Below are 18,708 nucleotides of genomic sequence, written 5' to 3'. Positions count from 1 at the left end.
GTGACTGGGGGTACTGAAATACCCCCAACCCCCAATTTAGAGCTATTGGGACCTGCACATGAGGAGAAAGCCCAAGCCGAAGTGTGTTGCAGATCGGTTTGTATCTGAAGGGCACGCATGCGGACGAACAGTAAGACGCTTGTTGTGTGACCACACACATAATGCAAAGGCTTCCTCCTCTGAGAGCAGCAACCTTCCCTTCCCATTGATCTGACATCTATTCAGGGCTGGGCAACTCTTTCTTCCCTCACTTCATAATGATTATGTGTCTGTCTCAGGGTGGCCTCCCCCGCCGCACCCATGGAAGCTCAGGCTGCAGAAGCCCCAGTGGAAGAGCTTGGCACTTCCCCGGAGCGTTTCCTTCCCACCCTCTTTCATGGTCTGATTTGCTGAGGAATGATTTTCCCCCCGTGTTGGCCTGCAAGGCCTGCCCATCAACTTGAGGCTGGCCCTCCGCCAAAAGCAGCCCTTTCAAAGGGGGGGGAGAAGGGAGGGGATCCTGTCCCCTTCTCTGGAAGCAACAATTAGTGTGGCATTTGGCTCCGCATCAAATTCCCAGGGTAATTGGATGCCTGTTTTGGCAGGGGGGAAGACAGGCCCATCCACGAGCATTGTCTGAATATGCCAACTGGCTCTCTCCCCCGCCAGCCACACTTAGAAGTCATCAGGGACACGCAACCGGTGGAGCTGCCGCCGAGACCTCCCTCAAACAGGCGGTCCAGTGTCTTGGCTCCCCTGGCCCAGCCAGCTCCTCTCTGCCTCCCTCCTTTACCGGCATCCTCTGCTCCAGAGCCGGTCCTGCCCTCCGCTGTTTCACTCGATGCTTCTTGCATTGCCCATCCAGAATGTCAGCCAACGGCAGCTCATGCTACGCAGCCTACAAAATAACGAAATGGAATAAGATCTGGCTGTGTGAAACTCCAGCTGAGCTTGCCTGATTGTAGTTTGCAATTGAAGCTTTTTTAAATGACCCATTACATTTCTATCCCAGCTCTCCTCCAAGAAGCTCAAGGCGGTGCGGTGGTTCTCCACCCCCACCCACCCCCACACCTTTTTCCTCATTACAACCCTGTAAGGTAGGTTAGACTGAGAGACAGTGAATGGCTCAAGCGCATCCAGTCCTCAGACCTGAGCCTCCCCAGTCCAGCACAGAAACCGCTGGACCTCACTGGCCCTCTGTGGACATGGGATTGTGCCTTCGGTGATCTCTCTGATGGCAGGTTAATGCCTGCACGGGACACATGGGGCATGCTCCTTTACGTGAAGCCAGGTGGGAGCCCTGAGACAATACAGGCTTGGCCTCCCAAGTACCGTGCGAAACAGTGGGTTCCTCTCTAAGGCCGAGACTGAGAGAGAGGTGCTGCCCTCCTCCAGGCCCCCAGCTTGATTTTTGTCTCTCTTGTGCCCCCTGCAGGCCACCAGAAGAAGATCATGCTCGCTGTCAAGAAGCTGGCTGACCTCCGCAAGAGCCTGAGCCAGGCGGACTCCAGCACCCTGAGGCGCAAGATCCCCGGCGCCCTGGACATCGTCACCATAGAGGCGGTGGAGAACGGGGAGTGCCACTCCCCCCTCACCCCAAAGATGACCACCTTCCAGGACAGCGAGCTGAGCTACGAGCTTCAAACGGCCATGTCCAACAGCTGCCAGGAGACGCTGACCATCAAAAGTACCCAAGGCATGTCCCGAAGCCAGGAGAGCATCGGCGTGCGGTCCAGGGGCTCGGGGCACTCCCAAGAGAACATGCTCTCCCAAAGCACCGCCTCGAGCCATTCCCAGGAGAGCCTGGGCAGCGGCGAGAGCAGCAGCGGGAGCAGCGGCAGCCGCTCTTCCACCCAGTCCCACCTCACGGAAAACACTGCGGCCCCCCAGGGCCGGCCCGGCCTGGACAGCTACGGGAAGTTCAGTCCTCAGCTCGGCAGTCCCGAGGGACTCAACGGTTGTTCTGGCGGTTCTGCGGGAAGCCCTCTGAGGGAGAGGAATCTGCCGGAGGGGACGGATCAGTTCCAGAGGCCGGGAACCCTGAAAGGGGACTTCCCTCCCCAGTCAGCCCCATCGGAGGCCCCGAGCCCATGCCCCGCCACGCCCCCCTGCACACCCCCCCAGACGTCCAGCAGGGGGACAGCCCCATACGTCTTCATGTACCCCCACGTGTCCCTGAAGGCCCAGCCTTCCCCGCCCCCTGTGCTCGAGCACACCAAGGCCCCTGGCCACTTCTCCACCCAGAGGACCGCGCTGCAGTCAACCGCCCAGAAGGCCTTCTCCTATCTTCACGCTCACTGCGGTCCAGCAGAGCCGCCGCACGTGCCCTCAAAGCCTGGGGCCGAGCCGCCAGACGGCGAGGGCTTCAAGCACAAGAAGCGCTCGCACAGCCTGAACCGCTACGCTCTGTCCGACGGGGAGGCGGAAGAGGAGGAACCGCCTCCCAGCAGCTCGGTAGGCTCGTACGCCACCCTCACCAGGCGGCCGGGGCGGAGCCAGGTGCCACGGACACAGGCCTCATCGGACACTAAGGTCTTGCGCAGTCAGTCCTTCGCCATCCGTGCCAGGAGGAAAGGCCCACCGCCCCCTCCTCCCAAGCGCCTCAGCTCCGTCTCCACCGCGCAGGCGGTGGATGCAGAGTGCGAACAGAGCCCCGAGTCCCAGAAGGGGCTCGCGCAGACCCAGGAAGGTGGGGACCACACGCGTGATCAGGGTGGCCCGATGAGAAACCCGCAGGCCGTGACTGAGGGACCTGGAGCTGATGGGAGTCCCGTCCTGCTGCTCCACTCTGCAAAGCCCGCGGGTTCAGCTCAGGACGGGGCCAGCCACACCGGCTCACGTCACTCAGTCCTGGGAGGAGATCCCAGCGGTGCCGAAGCCGTGAGTGGCAGGGGCCACCTCTTTGAAAACAACCCTCCCCGGAGACGGACATTTAGCGAGTCCGCAGCCAGCGCAGCGGAGGCGTCGCGGCACAGCCCTGAGGACGCCCGATCCGACACGGAGGAAGAGGGGCTGAGCGGGCGGGAGGAGGGGGCCCAGTCCCCCTGCTCGTCGCAGAACAGCTCCAGCGAGTGCATTCCCTTCGCCGAAGAGGGCAACCTGACCATCAAGCAGCGGCCCAAGCCGGCTGGGCAGCTGAAGGCAGATGCCGCCGCGCCAGATTCGGAGCCCACCGCTGCCCAGCCTCCCCCCGGCGGGGAGGAGCAAGCAGCGCCCGCAGCCAAGGAGAGCCCCGCCCTGGAGTTCAACCTGACGGAATCCGACACGGTGAAGAGGCGGCCGAGGTGCAAAGAGAGGGAGCCCCTCCAGAACGTGCTGAAAGCCTTCGGGGTGGCAGCCTCCAGCCCAGCCCCGGTAGCCCCAGCGCCGCAGTACGCCCAGGCTCAGGCCGTCAGCATCAGCGGGCCCTCGCTGCATGTCACGGAGGCCCCGCCCCCGGCCGGGGACACTCTGGATGACAACAGTATGCAATTCCAGATCGCCGAGATAGAGAAGAGCATCTTGTCTCTGGAACGGGGGATCAGGACGTCACCGGTCTCTTCGACGCCAGCCAGCCCTGTGCCGCCGCCGTTGGAGAAGCACGGGGGATCGGTCCAGCAGAAGATGCCGGGCACAGCGACTGGTAGGCAATGGGCAAAGCTTTGGGAACCTAGCCGTTGCCTGTGGGCAGGCAGGCAAGGGAAGGTGCTTGGCCTCCGAGGCTGCCCTCACAGTGCTATTTGTGTGCTCGGGAAGATTTCTATTTGTTGTTAATGCTGCCAAGCTTTTCTCCAACTTATAGGGATGTCATGATGAATGACCCCGAAATGCCCTGTCCACGACAGCCCTGCTCAGCTCCTGCAAACTTAAGGCTGTGGCTTCCTTTCTGGAACTGCTCCAGCTCATCATTGTCTTCCTCTTTTGTTCTGCCTTTGGTTTTCCCCAGGAGGACGGTCTTCTCCGGGGAGCCCTGCCTGCTCACAATGTGCCTGAAGCACGGCAGCGTCAGCCTCCTCCTCCTTGCTTGCAGGGCAGGTTCCGGCTGGCTGGGCTCCAGGACCCCCTTCCTTGCCTCTCGCTCAGGCCAGGGCTGTTCCCAGGCTCTCCTCGAGCACCATGTGCCAGGTGCACCATTCTCTTCCTGTGAGCTTCCTTCACTGTCCAGCTTTCACATTCATACATCGTGATCGGGAGTGCAAAAATCTGGATGATTTTGGCCTTGGTCAACAGTGAAAAGCACTTATGCTGAATGATCACTTCTAGTTCCTTCTTTGTTGCCCTTCCAAGTCTCAGTCTTCTAACTTTTTGGCTGCAGTTTCTGTTTGAATTGATGACTGAGCCAAAGTATTAAAAATCTTCCATTTTTTCATTGTTGACATTAAAGTTGTATCATTCTTCTGTAGTCGTGGTTTATGTTTTCTCAGTGTTCAGCTGCAGTCCTTTTTCATTTCATTATCAACAGGAATCATTTCAATTCAATGCTGCTTTCTGACAGTAACATGGTATCTTCTGTATATTTTAAATTATTGATATATTTTTTGCAGATTTCCACTCCTCCTTCCTCTGATCCTCACTCATTTTTTCTTATGTTCTGTGGACAGACTGGACAGATAAGGAGCTAAAATATGACATTATCTGACACCTTTGCCTATAGGAAACCATCCTGCTTCTCCATATTCTTTTCGAGTGGTAGCTTCTTGTCGATGGCACAGGTGATGCACTGGGACAATCAGGTGCTGAGGCAACCTCGTGTCTTTCAGAATCTGCTATAGCTTCCTGTGATCCACACAGTTAAAGGCTTTGCTGTAGCCTGCAACGAATAAAGCATTCATCTCCTAAAACGCTTTGGTGAGCCCAGTAGCCAACATATATTTGTGAGATGATCTTGAGTACCTCTTCCTTTATGGAATCCAGCTGGGACATCAGGCGTTTCTCACTTCATAGAGGATAAAATTCTTCGTTGCAACACTTTGGGCATCACTTTGCTTCAGTGGGGAATTAGTGCAGTGATCCTGTGGGTGCTGCATTCTTTCTTGAGGACTGAAATGTGTATCAAATGTATCCAGTCTGTGGGCCCTTGTTTTGTTCTCCATATCTGTTGACATCTTTTCTGTGGCTTGGAATGGTTCTGTTGGTGTGCTGTCTACTCCAGGTGCTTATTCCTTCCACTTGCTTTCAGAGCAGGTTTTTCCTCATAGGACTCTCATAGGATTCTTTTGGAATCTCCTCTGGATAATTCTCCTATATGTTCTTTCTACCTATGTTCTCCTGTTTGTCTTTCAGCATTCCTGATCTGCGTTTGAATTTCTCTTTGACGTCTTGGATCTTCTGGAAGATTTCTTTCTCTTGTTTTTCCACATTTGTTGTTCTCTTCTGTTTCTTTGCACTGGCCATGGTAGTACTTCCTTTTTTCTCTACAGGATAGTCCTTGCAAGATTGGATTCAGGATTCTGACCCTACTTCTGTCACCTTTTGCTTCTCGCCTATTCTTAGCAATAGTGAATGCTTCCTTTGTCATCCATCTAGGCTTTTGTTTTTCTTTTTGCTACAAGTGTAGTCCTTTTGCATTATTCTGTACAATATCTCTGGTTTCAGTCCACAATTCTTCTGGTTCACACTCAATTGAATTGAGTAATGCAAAACCCTCTTCTTTATGTGGATTTTAAATTCCTCAGGAATGTTATTTAAATTGTATTTTTGGCACTGTACTGGATATTAATATTTCATAGTCACAACTACAATCTGCTCCTGGTCTTGTTTTGGCAACAACAATACAGCTTCTCCATCTTCTAATGATACAGTGTGACTGATTTCTGTAGTGACCATCTGGTGATGTCCAGTCAGCTGAGCAGTTTCCTGAAGTCTGTATTGGCTATAAATAGATGTTTGGCTTCTCAGGCTTCTGTGAGTTGTTCTCCTGCTTCGTTTCTGACCGTTAGGCCAAATTCTCCTGCAACATTTGATTCTGCTTTGTTTCCTGCTTTTGCGTTCTAGTCAGCTATGATTATCAGCATGGCTTGTTTTGGTGTGTTATCAATTTCCTCTTTGATCCTTGCATAAAAGTTTTGATTTCTTCTTATTTAGCATCTGTAGTTGGAGCTTAGACTGGAACGATGGTTACATGGACCAGTTGTTCACGAAATCTGATTGATATTATTTGGTTAGAATCTGCCTTGTAGCCTTACTGCCTGTGCTACATCATGCCTCAGTATTAGAGTCACTGTTTCTTCTCAGTTGGTCATTTCCAGAGTGAAACTCTTTGCACCTCTCTCACTAACAATGCCCCATTTAAGGTTCCATTTCCAGCTTTACGGGTTCCAGTTTGCCTTGATTCATACTTTCCACTTTCCATGTTCCCACTGTTGTGCAGCATCAGACTTTCCTTTTTCCTCTGTGCTTGTAGGCCTCCAGACTTCCTTTTGGCTTTGATCTAATTGCGTCATTAGCGGCAGCAGTATTCGTACTTGTCCTTTGCTCTTCCCCAGTAGCTCACGGGGTGCCTTCCAGCCTGGCGGTTGCATCTTCTAGCTCTACCTCTTGTTTAATTCGGAATTGTTCCATCACAGGGTCTTCTAGGTCAGAGCGATGCAGAAGTGCTTTCGCATTGCCTTCTTCGGTGGAGGACGAACCAGAGTTAGCTTGAGCGTCGCTACCTCTGTCTTTCGCTTTCAGTGCCTACTGCCACCCAGGAGATGCCCTTCCGAAGTGTCTGCCCCCATCACCATTAAGGATCCGTTCGCTTCTGCTGATGTGCCCCTTACTCTAGCATCTTGCCAGCTCTTCAGCCCCTTACTCCTGGAGAGGGCGGCCACATTTTAGCCTGGTGTCCCAGCTTTGACCATTCCACCTTGGGTGACCCTGCTAGGAGACCAGCCTAGCAAGAGAGTCTTGCTTCCTGGTGGCATTGCTCTTGGCTCCTCTGACACTCTCAAACCCCCTCACCACACTAAGGTGTACATCCAAAAGGGGGACGATGTATGTATCTCCCCCACAAAGTGCCAGAGATGCCGGCCTGCTGGCACTGGGTTACCCTTTCCATCAGGGACAAGAGGAGGAAATGCAAGGCTTGCTGCTGATTGATGCTGGGCGTGGGCTGGGTGAGCACAACAGTGGTACCTTCTGGCTGGTGAAACAGCTTTTCAAGCAGGTGAAGGGGAAGATGGGCAAGACTGGCAAGCTGTGGCAGGCAGAGGGTGAGGGCCGCAGGCAGGGAGGCTGGTGGTCTGCTTGGCTGGGCAGGGGGGGAGTCAGAAGAAGGGGTGCAGGCTTTGAACCGCCAACAGTCGGCAACCCAAAGAGAAATGTCAGTGGGTGGGGTGGGGGAATCTCACAGTCACACACAAGCCAAGCGCTCCTTTGGACTGAGAGGCTCCTGTTCAGCAGCAAGTCCCATTCCACAGACTCAGAGATGATGGGAGGCGAGGGGAGAATCCACTGAGCAGGAATCACAATTAAAATTAAGCAGTGATAGTCTCGGGGCCACACAGAAACTCAGCTTTTGGCATATAAGAACAAATTCCAGGCCTTTGCAAATCCGTCGCAAAGCTTGAGAACCAGTCAAGCTCAAGATCCCAGGTTATGCCAAGCTTATAAGAAGTATGGACTGGGCTGCTCAGGAGCAATGATGCTACGTGTATCCTTCAGAAAACCAGCAGGAACCCTTTGGAAAAATGCATAGGCCCCTCTCCTTTCACACACTCGCATGCACACACACAACCTGTACCCACAAACTCCAGAATAAAACCTATATATGCATGCACATGAGTGCAAACACACACACATACGCACGCTCCCACAGAGACGAGGTAAGAATGTCCCTGGATGGAGGAGCTGCTGCTGTGACCCCCTCCTGAAGAGGAAAGGCAGGCTGGGCCTCTGCAGACGTCTGGGTACCTCCTGCTCCTCCAAAGGAAACCCTCCTTCGAGGAGGGAAGGGCTGGTCCCTGAGCAGCCTTTTGCCGCACCTTCTGCCCTGTGGGTGGGGACCCCCCAGAGCAGCAGAGAGATGCTGGGCGCTTGCAGAACTCTGCACCTGCTCCATTGCATAACCTGAAGCTTCTGTGCTGCTGCAGCTCTGCAATGCTGTTTTCCTCTGAAAAGGTGGGGGGATCAGAGCCCAGACTGCCCTTTCCCTAGCGCCACCTTTGCAAGGAGGGCTCCTCAGCAGTTACCAAGCTCACGTGACGGGCAGGCAGCAGAGCCAATGGCTGTGCCAGCCCCAGAAGCACGGGACTGTGCCGGCACCAGATCAAGGCAACGGGGCGAGGGCAGGAAGACCAGCCTGCTCTGACCGAAAAGGCTCCCTGCCAGCACCAAAGCCTTAGGAGCAGACTTTCAACATCGCAAATGGGGCAGGGCGGGCATGCAAAGCTGGGGAGCCGAACGATCGACGGGCAAGGGAAAAGCAGGGTGCTGGGGAAGACGGGGCGGCCCCCTGGAGAAGGGTAACCAGCCATCACCACGCCTGCTGCAGGCTCCAGAAAGTCGTCTTGACCTCGCCTGGTCCAGGGGAAGGGGTTGCTGCTCTGGGTTGTGGGATTTGCGGGGGTGCTCGCTGTTCCTTTCTGGGGGAATGTGGGATGGCCATATGGTATCAGCAGCAGGGGATGAAGCTCGTCAGTGTGGGCAGATGGCAAGTGGGGGAGGCTGAGCTCGGCCGGCTTGCTTATCCACATGGGGCAAATTGCGGGCAGGTCAACCAGGGCACTAAGCCCGGCTTTCTCCTTGCAGACCTCTCCGCCAAGCACACATCCGTCGCTTCAACCAAACTGGTATTTTCAGGACCAAAATCCATCTACCAACAAGTCCTGCAGAACTCTCGCAACACAGTTGCCCCCTGGGCCACGACTGAGGTGGGGCTGGAGGCGACAGGCCCCTACCCGGTGAAGCTAGGGCCGGGCAGCAAACCCGCCTCGAGTTTTGGAGCATCCCTTTCCACGAGGCCTTTGAGCGCATCTCCAGACGCGATCCAGGCCCAGCAAAGACTGGAGCAAACCAACTCGTCGTTGGCGTCCACCCTGGAAGCTGCCGAGAAGAAAATCACTGCAGAGGAAGCAAACAGGTGAGATACCGCTTGGGCACAGAGAGGGGGCAAGCAGAAGCAAGTGCGCCCCTTAGCAAGGCATCTGCAGGCTGGCATGGACAGATCGCGGAGTGCGCAGGCACCCCAGCCCTGTGCACGCCCGGCAGGCATTTTGCACTGCTCAGGCCGGCAGCCAGGGCCAGCCTGGTTCCACGTGGCTGTTCTTGCTGGGCAGGCCCTTCATGTGCAGCAGGGTGTTGCTCAGCGGCACAGCAGAGCCGGGGCGCTTGGGAAAACAGCACCGGCACTTCCTTTATTTGCAGGGCTTCTTTCTTTCTAATTTCTAATTTATAAAATTCAGTTGTCATCTGCCCACCCCCACTACACACCTCTGGCCTCCCCAAGCTTCCTAGCAGCTGCAGGGAAACGAATTGTCCCAGCATGAACCCGCTGCTCTTGGTTGCTGTGCGAATTATTACAGGGTGGCTTGGATGGGCTGGGTCACCCTTTGCTCTACAAAAGTTTTCCTCCAAGCAGGCGAAATTGTTCAAATTGCTCTGCTAGGGTGGATTCATAAAGCAGCCCACAATTTTGGATTTGCTTTGAGCCTGTCCCAAGGAGTGCCTGCCCCGCAAGAGTTACTGCCACGACGCCGGTGGGGTTGCTCATGCCTTTCACATGTGCCCCACCTCTCTGCAGCTTGGAGAGTTTTCCATTTTGTCCAGAGAAACTCACAAGCTGAACACAAAGCAGGCTTCAAAACTGCAGGAGCTATTAAAACGGGAGGCAAAGGGAAGGCAGCAGAACCGGCATGATACGTCCCTGCCTTCCAGCCCCTGCCAACAGCTGCAGCAACATTCCAAAGTAATCGAGCTTCCAAGTCCCCTTCAGGGGCAGCCCTGTGTAAAGCATGCTGGAGAGCGGTCAGCCCAGAAGATCACAGAACTTGCAATGGCATTGGATCGGTGTTGGTGTCACAACTCTCTTTTCTGGGAGGAGGGATGGGTATAGCTTGTGCAGTGGGTTAAGCAAAGGTGCTCCTGGAAACCTCTAACACCTGTCTATTCACAGGTAAATCAGGATCCTAGAGCCGTGCTAGGCATTTAGCCCAGATATGCAGGAAAAGAGCACCAGAGCGATCATGGGAAGGGCAGCCTTCCTCCACCTCCTGAGCACGGGATGATCTCCCAGAATCTCCTCCCTTTTGTCTCGGTTCCTTTGCCTAGTGAGGTCCAGCTAAAGCTGCCACACACCTGTGCACCGCTGGGTCAGGCCGGAGCCGGTTAATAGGTTGCAGGTGCTTCAGATGTGTGCGTTACTTCCATTGCTGCTGTGCTTTTCCAAGATCTGCTTCAGTGGGGCCAAAGACAGCCTGCAAATATAGAATATTTTAACACATGTTTTAGAATATTTTAACACATATCTTTAAAAGTAAAAGAACTACCCCCTACTTACCCTCCTATGTATTTAAAGGGGAAAGCCGCATTTTGTGATTGCATCTGCCCTTGCATGTGCACATGGCGCACTGCAATACTCATGCACTTGCGTCTTTCACCCACTGTGCTTAAATGTGTAATGTTTCTGTCCTCTGACACGAATGTGAGGAGCAGGCTGTCTGATGCAGGAACTTGCAGGCGTTCTATCACAGCAACTTTAATGACCCAAGAAGCCCTGAAGCATCCCTGGGATGCTGGGAGTTGTAGTTCCAGTGCCTCTGTAGGGGCCAGGTTGGAGAAGGCCACCCTAAAATATAATCTCTGGTGATCACTGAAATAGCTCAGCCTAGCAAGCCTTTCTTGTGACAGACAGACAGACAGAAGCAGTTGCACACGGGGGTTCCTGCAAAAAGAGATCTGGTGAGGGATAAGCTCTCGACTTCTAGCCCAGCGGCTCGAGGCCCATTGAGCCTTTCTTTGTCTTGTCTCCTCAGCCACTATGGGAAAGCCCATTCAGCCAAGAACATCCTCGAAGACATCAGCAACATGTTTGATGATCTAGCAGAGCAGCTGGACGCCATGTTGGACTGAAGGCCGGCTTCCTCCCGTGGGGCAGCGCTGTGGGCTCATCCGTCCACTGTTGCCGTTCATGAGGTCAAGTGGACAACCTCAGGGATGAGTCCCACCGACTCCTTCCGGCCTCCCCAGTCTGCACTTTAACATCTCGCTCGCCTGAGCATTTCCTCCAGAGAGTGACGGTCCAGCCGGAGACGACCACAGCCAGCCACTTACATGCAGGGCCATTCCTGCAGCGAGAACATGCATCAACTCCACTTCCCCACCTGTGTCCCAGGACCTCGCCAGGCCTGTGAATGCTGACCACCCGCAACGGCGCTAAGGGGCCGAGTGAAGGCCGACGGCTTTGACTAATCATGGGGAAGATCAGTGCCAGGGATACTGAGGGCACCCTGGGAGCGACAGCCTCCACCTACACAAAGCCCTGCGCAGCGACACTTCTTGCCTGTTCCCGCATTCTGTCATGTTGAGGATGCCAGCGATGTGTCAGCCTCCACAGGCCAGGGCCGAGGGCTCAGCGAAGTCTGCTGCCACCCTGCTTGCCCAAATGAAACCAGGCTAATGCCTGGCAGCTCACACAGCAAGACAAGCCCTTGGGGCCTTTCCAGCATTCAGCAGAGGAAGCACCGTGTAATTCGGCTGGACTGAAATCCCTCACTCAGCTCCTTTCCCTGCTCTCCCTCTAAAAGCAGTTGGCACTACTTATGGCTCTCCAAGTTCTCAGACAAGCAAAATGGGTTCTACATTTCAATAACAGGATTTCAGGGGAACTGAAAACTACTTGACCTTCTTTCCAGAGGACCTTGGGCTCTTTCAATGCTTGGGGCAGGCAAAGAGGGCTGGGAGCGGGAAAGAAGATTGTCTTTTGGCTTTTCTTTCAATAGAGTCTGGGAGGAAAGGGCCGATTAGTGGGCTGCAGTCTATAGCGCCCTCTAGTGGGAACTGGCAAAGAGGATAAAACAGTGCGTGGCATGCGAATAGGCTCCCCCATCACTATAAGAAGAAACGTTTCCCAGTTCAAAAGGGTGCTTTTCCCAGTTACAAAGGATGCTCCCAACTGCCATTCAAAAGACAATGTGCAATTATCCCATCTCTGCCCCCTCAAGGGGTATTTTTCTAGAGAGAGAGAGAGAGAGAGAGAGAGAGAGACGCAGCAGCAGCAAAAAACATAGGAAGGTTAAAAGGGGAGACATTGTCCTATGGTCCCACTGGAATTGCCCAAGAAACATCTTGTCCAGAATCATCCAAGTTCTTCCCTGCCTCTTTTGCAGTAGAGAATCAAACATCTCTGTCATCCTTCTTTGTTCATTAGAGAGGGACTGAAACCCCCCTGGAGCACCTGCTTTCTCTGTGGAAAGTCCACTATTCAGTCCCCAGCATCTCCAGGTACAGCTCAGTAAGCACTTGCCTGAAACCTGGGAGAACCTCTGCCAGTCAGTGTCAACAGGACCAGGCTAGATGGACCATGAGCTGACCCAGTCTAAGGCAGCTTTCTGTCACCCACTCCAGAGATACCACCTTTGTGGAACGTTGCAGGAGACAAAGGCCCAGTTACAGCTGTGTGGTGCACCAACTCCTTTCTCAGAGTGGTTCAGCCTTGACGAAGAGGTGCTTGTGTATCAGCAACACCTGTAGAAATATGCCCAAGATGGTACAAACCTGGCATCCTATGGAAACATGACTGAACATAGGAAAGAACAATACAATCACAGACACTCGCTACTTCAGACTACAGAGCCATTTTTCCCAACCTGGTGTAATCAGAATGTGTCAGATTGCAAGTCCCACCATTTATACGTGAAGCTGTTGTTTTCTGGCTACATCTGAAATGAGGGTAAGGTATATCTGTCATGAAACTTCTGCCAACACCATCAGTGTTGGAGAAAGACAGAGCAACTGAATGGAAAACAACTGACCCTCTCATCACCGCGAAGGCCTTGGCAGACAAAGCAAGGATGCTCTGTGCTCTAGTTTCTCCATGGTGAATCGTGACGTGGCAAGTGGCACTGCTCTGGAAGGAGGCGAAATCCAAATGGAGATGGGAAAAAGCAACAAGGGCTGGCAAACTTTTAAATCTATGACATGGCCTATTGACAGGTCTTGGCCACTAACATAGTTTCTCTTTATTTTCTGGCTTCCCTTTTATCCATCTTGTCAAGTGGATTAGTCATCCTCTGGTTGATGACTAATGCTAAAAGAATAATTCAGAAAAATAGCTGCAGCCAGTGGCACTTTATAGAAAGGGTTTCTTCCAACCTTTTTTTTTAAAGGTTTGAATTTCCACACTAGCTGACATGGGATGAGTCCATTTTTTCACTGTTGATAAAACTGTAAAAGATTTTTTTTAAGAGATGTGTATATATTTTAAACGTGGGTTTGTTATATATTTACTAACCAGAGTTCTGTTGTATTTTAGGGTGTAGGGTGGAACGTTACTGTCTGAGCCACTGGGGGCAGTAAAATGCTGTTCTTTCTTGTTATCATGAATTAAGGAGTCAAATGTCCACTTTTGTCTTTCAGAGAATGCGTATTTTTAAAAAGCTAGTTCTTTATTTTAAAGATAGCGTATGCTGTGTAAATTATGTATGGATGCGATTGTGTCTAACCAATCAGGGCCACATCTGCTACATGTAGCAGGAAGTAGCCTGTGGAAATTAGTCCTGGCAAACACCAGCCAGGAATTTATTTTTTTTTTTTAAACCATCTGGCCTCTTTCTGTTAATCATGAGTTCTTGTTTTTCACTAACATCAACATAATGGTATTAAACAGTGGGAATTGTTTTCCCTTTTGATGGTTGTGTCTAGCTCACTGAGTTTCCTCTTTTCCTTCAGTGAAGTTCACCATATGAATGTTTGCTGATTTCAGGGGTTTTTTTGATTAGCAAGGCTGTTACAACTCAAAGATAATGGTCAGTCGCATACTGCTAAGTGCCGGCACTCACTGCACCTTTGTGCCAGGTACAGCTGCCAAAGTACAAACACAGGAGCGATTCAAAATACAACATGCCTAAGTGTGCACACTTCGTATGTGCCCCTTTGAAATAATCAGTAGCAGCTGTACAGAAAGGATGCGGGACTGCCTGCCAGGGTCTCAGAGACGGATGCGTGCACTGATCTGATGAGATCTATATGCTTCATGATCTGATGAGGATATAAAGTGAGCATCAGCAGCAACTGTCTGCAGTGGGTGAGAACGGGCATAAGCACAGTGTTGAGAGTGCAAGCCTAGAATCATCTTTGGAATAAGCCCCGTCAAGTTCAGCGGGACTTATTCCCAAGGTAAGTGTGCACTCAGTTGCAAACTAGATTACATGAGCCAAGAAATCTTTGGTTCAAATCTCCCTTCGGCTCTGAAGCAAGCCTCTTTCTCTGAGCTGCTTCCTCACCTGCTATGTATGAAGTAAGAAAACTGGCCTATTTTAAAGGGTGGTTCTAAGAATGCATTTCAGAGCACTTTGAAAGTTCACACATATCTCAATGCTATCAAAGGCATTCCAAATTACTTTGCTTTCTCAACAGTAGAGGTCCAAGTCTCTTTCCCAACCAGTATTGGTCTATAGGGATGACACCCTGGATGGAATTCATAGTATCAAATGAAGCAGCCAGCATCAAAGCCTCTCCCAGCTTTCAAACAATAATTACACAGCCTCAAAAAAGTGTATTGTATCAAAGACAATCATTTATTGCCATTTATATCAGGTGCTCTTGCTTTTTTATACAATTTACAAGTTTTTAGTACAAATCTATTTTTACGTACATCCCCAAAAAATCTCATAAATATAAAATATACACCATTTAAAAATGATCTGATGGATTCAATTCATTCCTAAAGCCATGCCCCGTGTTGTCCTAAAGCCCTGACTGGCCAAAAAAAGTGGGGACACAGGCTGATGGAACAAGACCTTTCAAGGGATAGCCGTCCAAAGGAGTCAGTCGTTTGTGTTTCATCTAAGACAACTGGAGAGGGAAATACCTGTATGAAAATGCAGGGAGGAAAGTCCTATTTCAGAATGATCTGGCATCACATGGGAAAAACTACAGAAAAGTGCCTTCTCTAGCGAGGCAACTGCCCCATTGCACTTTTGTTGGGTTTTACATTTGAAAATTCCCTGTGACAAACAGCTTGAGCTGCTAGGTCTCCCAACTGGTTCATAACGGGCAAAAGGGATTGTTTAAAAGTGGCTATGCAAAGTTACAGTATGTGTCCATTTCTCAAAGTTCCAAATATTACACATGAGCATCAAGTGAGAAGATGAAAAGCTTTTGGCTCTATGCTGGGAAGAGCAATGTTGTAAAAGCGGAAGCATTTTCAACTATTTCTAGACAGTAACCTATTTAAAAATATGAAAACAAGCTCCTGACCAAATTCCCAGTCAAAATTAACCAAGGCCAATAGACACATCACAACTTTTGAGAAAATGCTCGAGTGTTTGTGGAGGGGGACTTTAAGGAACACCCTCCATCCTAGCACCATGCAACAAGCTTCTTAAAAACCTTCAGTTTCAAGCATCTCTTCTCCCTGCAGGCCTCGGTCAAGAAATATTATCTGGCAAAGTTAAGTGCCATCTTGCCCAGTGTGGCAGGATAAAGGACCCCCAAATGGTGATCAGCCACAAACACGAATAGTCAACATGTTGCCATTTCCTTGGGACAGTAAACACAGCTGAGCAAATTGCCATGCCATAATGGGGCAGTGCTCTTAACCCTATGCTGTGAGGTAATCTGGAAAGTCTAAAGGCAGCCTTCTCTAGTCTGGTGTCTTCCACTTGAGCTAGACTACACCTCCCATATTCCCTGGTTAGCTATCTGGAGTTATGACTATTATAGTCCAACACATCTGGAAGGCACCAGGCTGGAGAAGGTGGGCACAGACAATTCCACGTTGCAATCAGCAGGACTTAACAACTCTTCTGGAAACATAATCGCAGCAAAATAGAAATAATAGTGTCAGGTCAGCCACGATGGTCTAGGGAACCCAGCAAGCAGAATAGATTGGGGAGAACAGAAGGCAGATGACCAGATGGTTTTGATTTCAATTCCTAGAAGCCCCTGCCACTATGGTCAACTGTCAGAAAGACAGCTGCAGTTCTACTTTCTGCCCACCTCTGGAAGTAGTTCATCCTGAAGCCCTGAACTTCAGTCCACAGGATACCAAAATATTTACTCCAAGATAACCTCTGTCTGGTCACCAGAAGCCCGGATAACAAATGCAAAGTGTGGGCAGGAAGAGTAAAAGAGTCCGTCTTGTTGAGAAAGAGTCTTCTTCTCCTAAGGGACCCTAAACAAAGCAACATGGAGAAGAAAGCTTGGCCAGCAGAGGTCATCCCAATTCCTTCCTGCCAAAGGAACATGCAGAATTTGCTGGCCAAAACAGGCAAGAGGATGGTTTGAAGATGTGAATTCCCAGCAATAGTGGATGAATTCCCCTGCTCCAGACTGGCAACACCATGAGGCAGCATGTCTGGGGTTCCCAGCTCTACCACCTGGGCTAAGCATGTTCAAGGGACGCTACCCTTTGGGCTGCATCATTTCAAGTCCAGCCCATGCACGAGGCAGGGCGAGCACCAGCCAGCCCCATTTGCCAGTCCTCGTCCAAAGCAGCCAAGAATCGCTTAAAAGGGCAAACTGTCTTCACTGATGGAAATGTGCAAACCCATTGGGTACAAATCTGGCCCCGCTACTTAAGGGACAGTGTATGCCATGTGTGTATGTGCACACAGGTCCTCATGATCACCAATTTTATGGTCGGGGGAGGGGGGGGAGGAACAGAGATTGAGAGAAGCAAGCAACGATTGAGCCCTTTTAGCATTAAGGAAGGATGTCCTTGAGGGGCATGACCAAGCTGTGATAATCGCAATCCCTAGATAGTGCTCTGACTATAGGGGTGGAGGCCCTGCTCTTGCAATTCTGCCTCATGCGCTTTACATCCCAGAGGAACTCAACTGAGGAGCCTGCCTGCAGTATCGCTTTTGTGCTCTTGTTAGCCATCTCCTCCAAGCCCTTCTTCCAGCCATCTGCATTCCTGTTAGTCTTCCACAGGGGGGCAGACTCACACCTAAATTAGGAGACCTTCTCCAGGGCCAGCTAGCAGGAAAGGTCACTTATTCCATCAGCCGTGCTCCCCAGAACTGCCAGGTGCAAGAGGCTTCCACACATGACAGAAAGGGTAGACAACCAGACAAGGGGGGTGAAGAATCAAAATGTCCCATTATGAAAGGCTGAAAAACAAAGTCAAAATGAAGATTCCTCGCCAAATGGCATACTCCTGGATGAATGCCGGTCTGCTGGATTGCAAGGAGCTCCTAGGGAAAGAGGTACTAAAATAAATTAAAGTAGCAGCAGTCTGTGTGCCATCCAAGCCATCACACCTGGGCGCTGATCCTTCGCCAGGGCTCTTGCTGCAGCGGTCCCCTCCTGCGACTGGGTGGTCTCGATCCACAGCCTCCAGAAGGAATCGCATGCACAGATGTTCTTCTCTCCCAATAAAGTGACACAGCTGTTTGGGAAAGGAACATGCAGTCCTACCAGGGCCATCTCCTGCTGATGGGAGATTAAAACGGAGAATTCATGCCCAGCTTGGTTTCAAACTGCAGCTTCTGCCGTTTCTGGTAACGTACTCGAACCCTGTAAGGGCGGGTTGTGGGGGGAGGCATGGGGAGAAAAGACACAAGTCAGGAAAAGCAAGAGCAGGTAATGCCACGTGTCCCACTACGCCATCTCCTGTGAACATGTTCCGCAGAATCTCTGAGGGTTGCTCAGTATGCACAGAGGTCCCACTGGACACTTCTGAACCGACAGACCAGAGAGCCTTAGAGGTCTTGGGAAGCTTGCCATGTGTTTCTTGGCCAGGTGTTTCTTCCTTCTGGCAGGAAGGGCACCAGCAGGGCACCCCTCCTCAAGAGAGTTCATGTGGCACAGCAGTGAGACTTAATAGTTCTGGCCAACATGCAAGCACCCAGAGCATGTGGGCTAGAAGGTGCCGTAAGACCCTCTGCAACGCTCACCCCGCGGCAAGCACGTTCCTACAGGAAAGTTCTCTAAGGACGTTTAGAAGACTGTGCAGATTCATCATTCTTCCTGAACACACGGCACAGGGCGGACTCTGCCAAGAGGTATGACTCTGCAGCATCTCTTTAAAAGGAGAGAGGTTTCCAGCCATCACGGCTGTAGCAAAGGAAGGTTCACAGGCTGCATCTGCTGAAGGGAGGCTTAGCTGGAGAGTCATGGCCTGGAATTCTTGATTTCCTCCATGGTTCTCAGTTCCTGCCACCTGCCAATGCGTCTTCCGTTTCATAGCCACTTACCAGCCCAATCCTTGCCAAAATATTTCTAATGTTGTGAAAGCTTCTGTGTTACAGTTAGAATAAATTACACTAAATAAATAAGTGCCACTAAATAATGCAAATTGTCTTTTTTTTTCTCCTTCTCTTTTGCAAGTCGAGGATTTGGGTTTCCTTGGCACAGCAGTTTGAACTTTTTTCTTGGCATCGTGTACACTAAAGTGATTCAGCTATTGCCCACAGGATGATACTGGACACCTGGCTCCCTGCAGCAAGCGGCAGGGACCCCGGGCAATGTCCACAAATGTCTGATGTGCTGAAACAGACCCCTTATTCGCTGGAAAAAACATTGCCCCTGATCCAGCAATAGCCTCGACCCACAAATGCATTAGCAGCTCCTCATGTTCTTGGGGCTGCTCCGGACAGGCCCTTGGGA

The 18,708-nt window shown here is 51.3% G+C and overlaps 2 protein-coding genes across 7 annotated transcripts in view; one reads left to right on the top strand and one right to left on the bottom strand.

The window, feature by feature from the left end:
• Nucleotides 1–13,338, top strand: part of CASKIN2 (CASK interacting protein 2) — a 108,150-nt gene extending 94,812 nt beyond the window's left edge. For all 3 annotated transcript variants that reach the window (XM_044453950.1, XM_044453951.1, XM_044453949.1), the window contains 3 exons: nt 1,415–3,601; nt 8,689–9,019; nt 10,911–13,338. In XM_044453950.1, coding sequence (XP_044309885.1) covers nt 1,415–3,601; nt 8,689–9,019; nt 10,911–11,007 — 2,615 coding nt within the window. In that variant the 3' untranslated portion in view covers nt 11,008–13,338. The remainder of the gene's footprint in view (nt 1–1,414; nt 3,602–8,688; nt 9,020–10,910) is intronic.
• A 1,313-nt stretch (nt 13,339–14,651) lies between these two features.
• The window catches only part of TMEM94 (transmembrane protein 94), an 81,268-nt gene continuing 77,211 nt past the window's right edge, over nt 14,652–18,708 (bottom strand). For all 4 annotated transcript variants that reach the window (XM_044453952.1, XM_044453953.1, XM_044453956.1 and 1 more), the window contains one exon: nt 14,652–17,616. In XM_044453952.1, the coding sequence (XP_044309887.1) occupies nt 17,544–17,616 (73 nt within the window). In that variant the 3' untranslated portion in view covers nt 14,652–17,543. The remainder of the gene's footprint in view (nt 17,617–18,708) is intronic.

Source organism: Varanus komodoensis, unplaced genomic scaffold (assembly GCF_004798865.1).
Source record: "Varanus komodoensis strain SLA01 unplaced genomic scaffold, ASM479886v1 scaffold7_1, whole genome shotgun sequence".
Lineage (NCBI taxonomy): Eukaryota > Metazoa > Chordata > Lepidosauria > Squamata > Varanidae > Varanus > Varanus komodoensis.
This window is presented reverse-complemented; position numbering and strand designations above follow the sequence as displayed.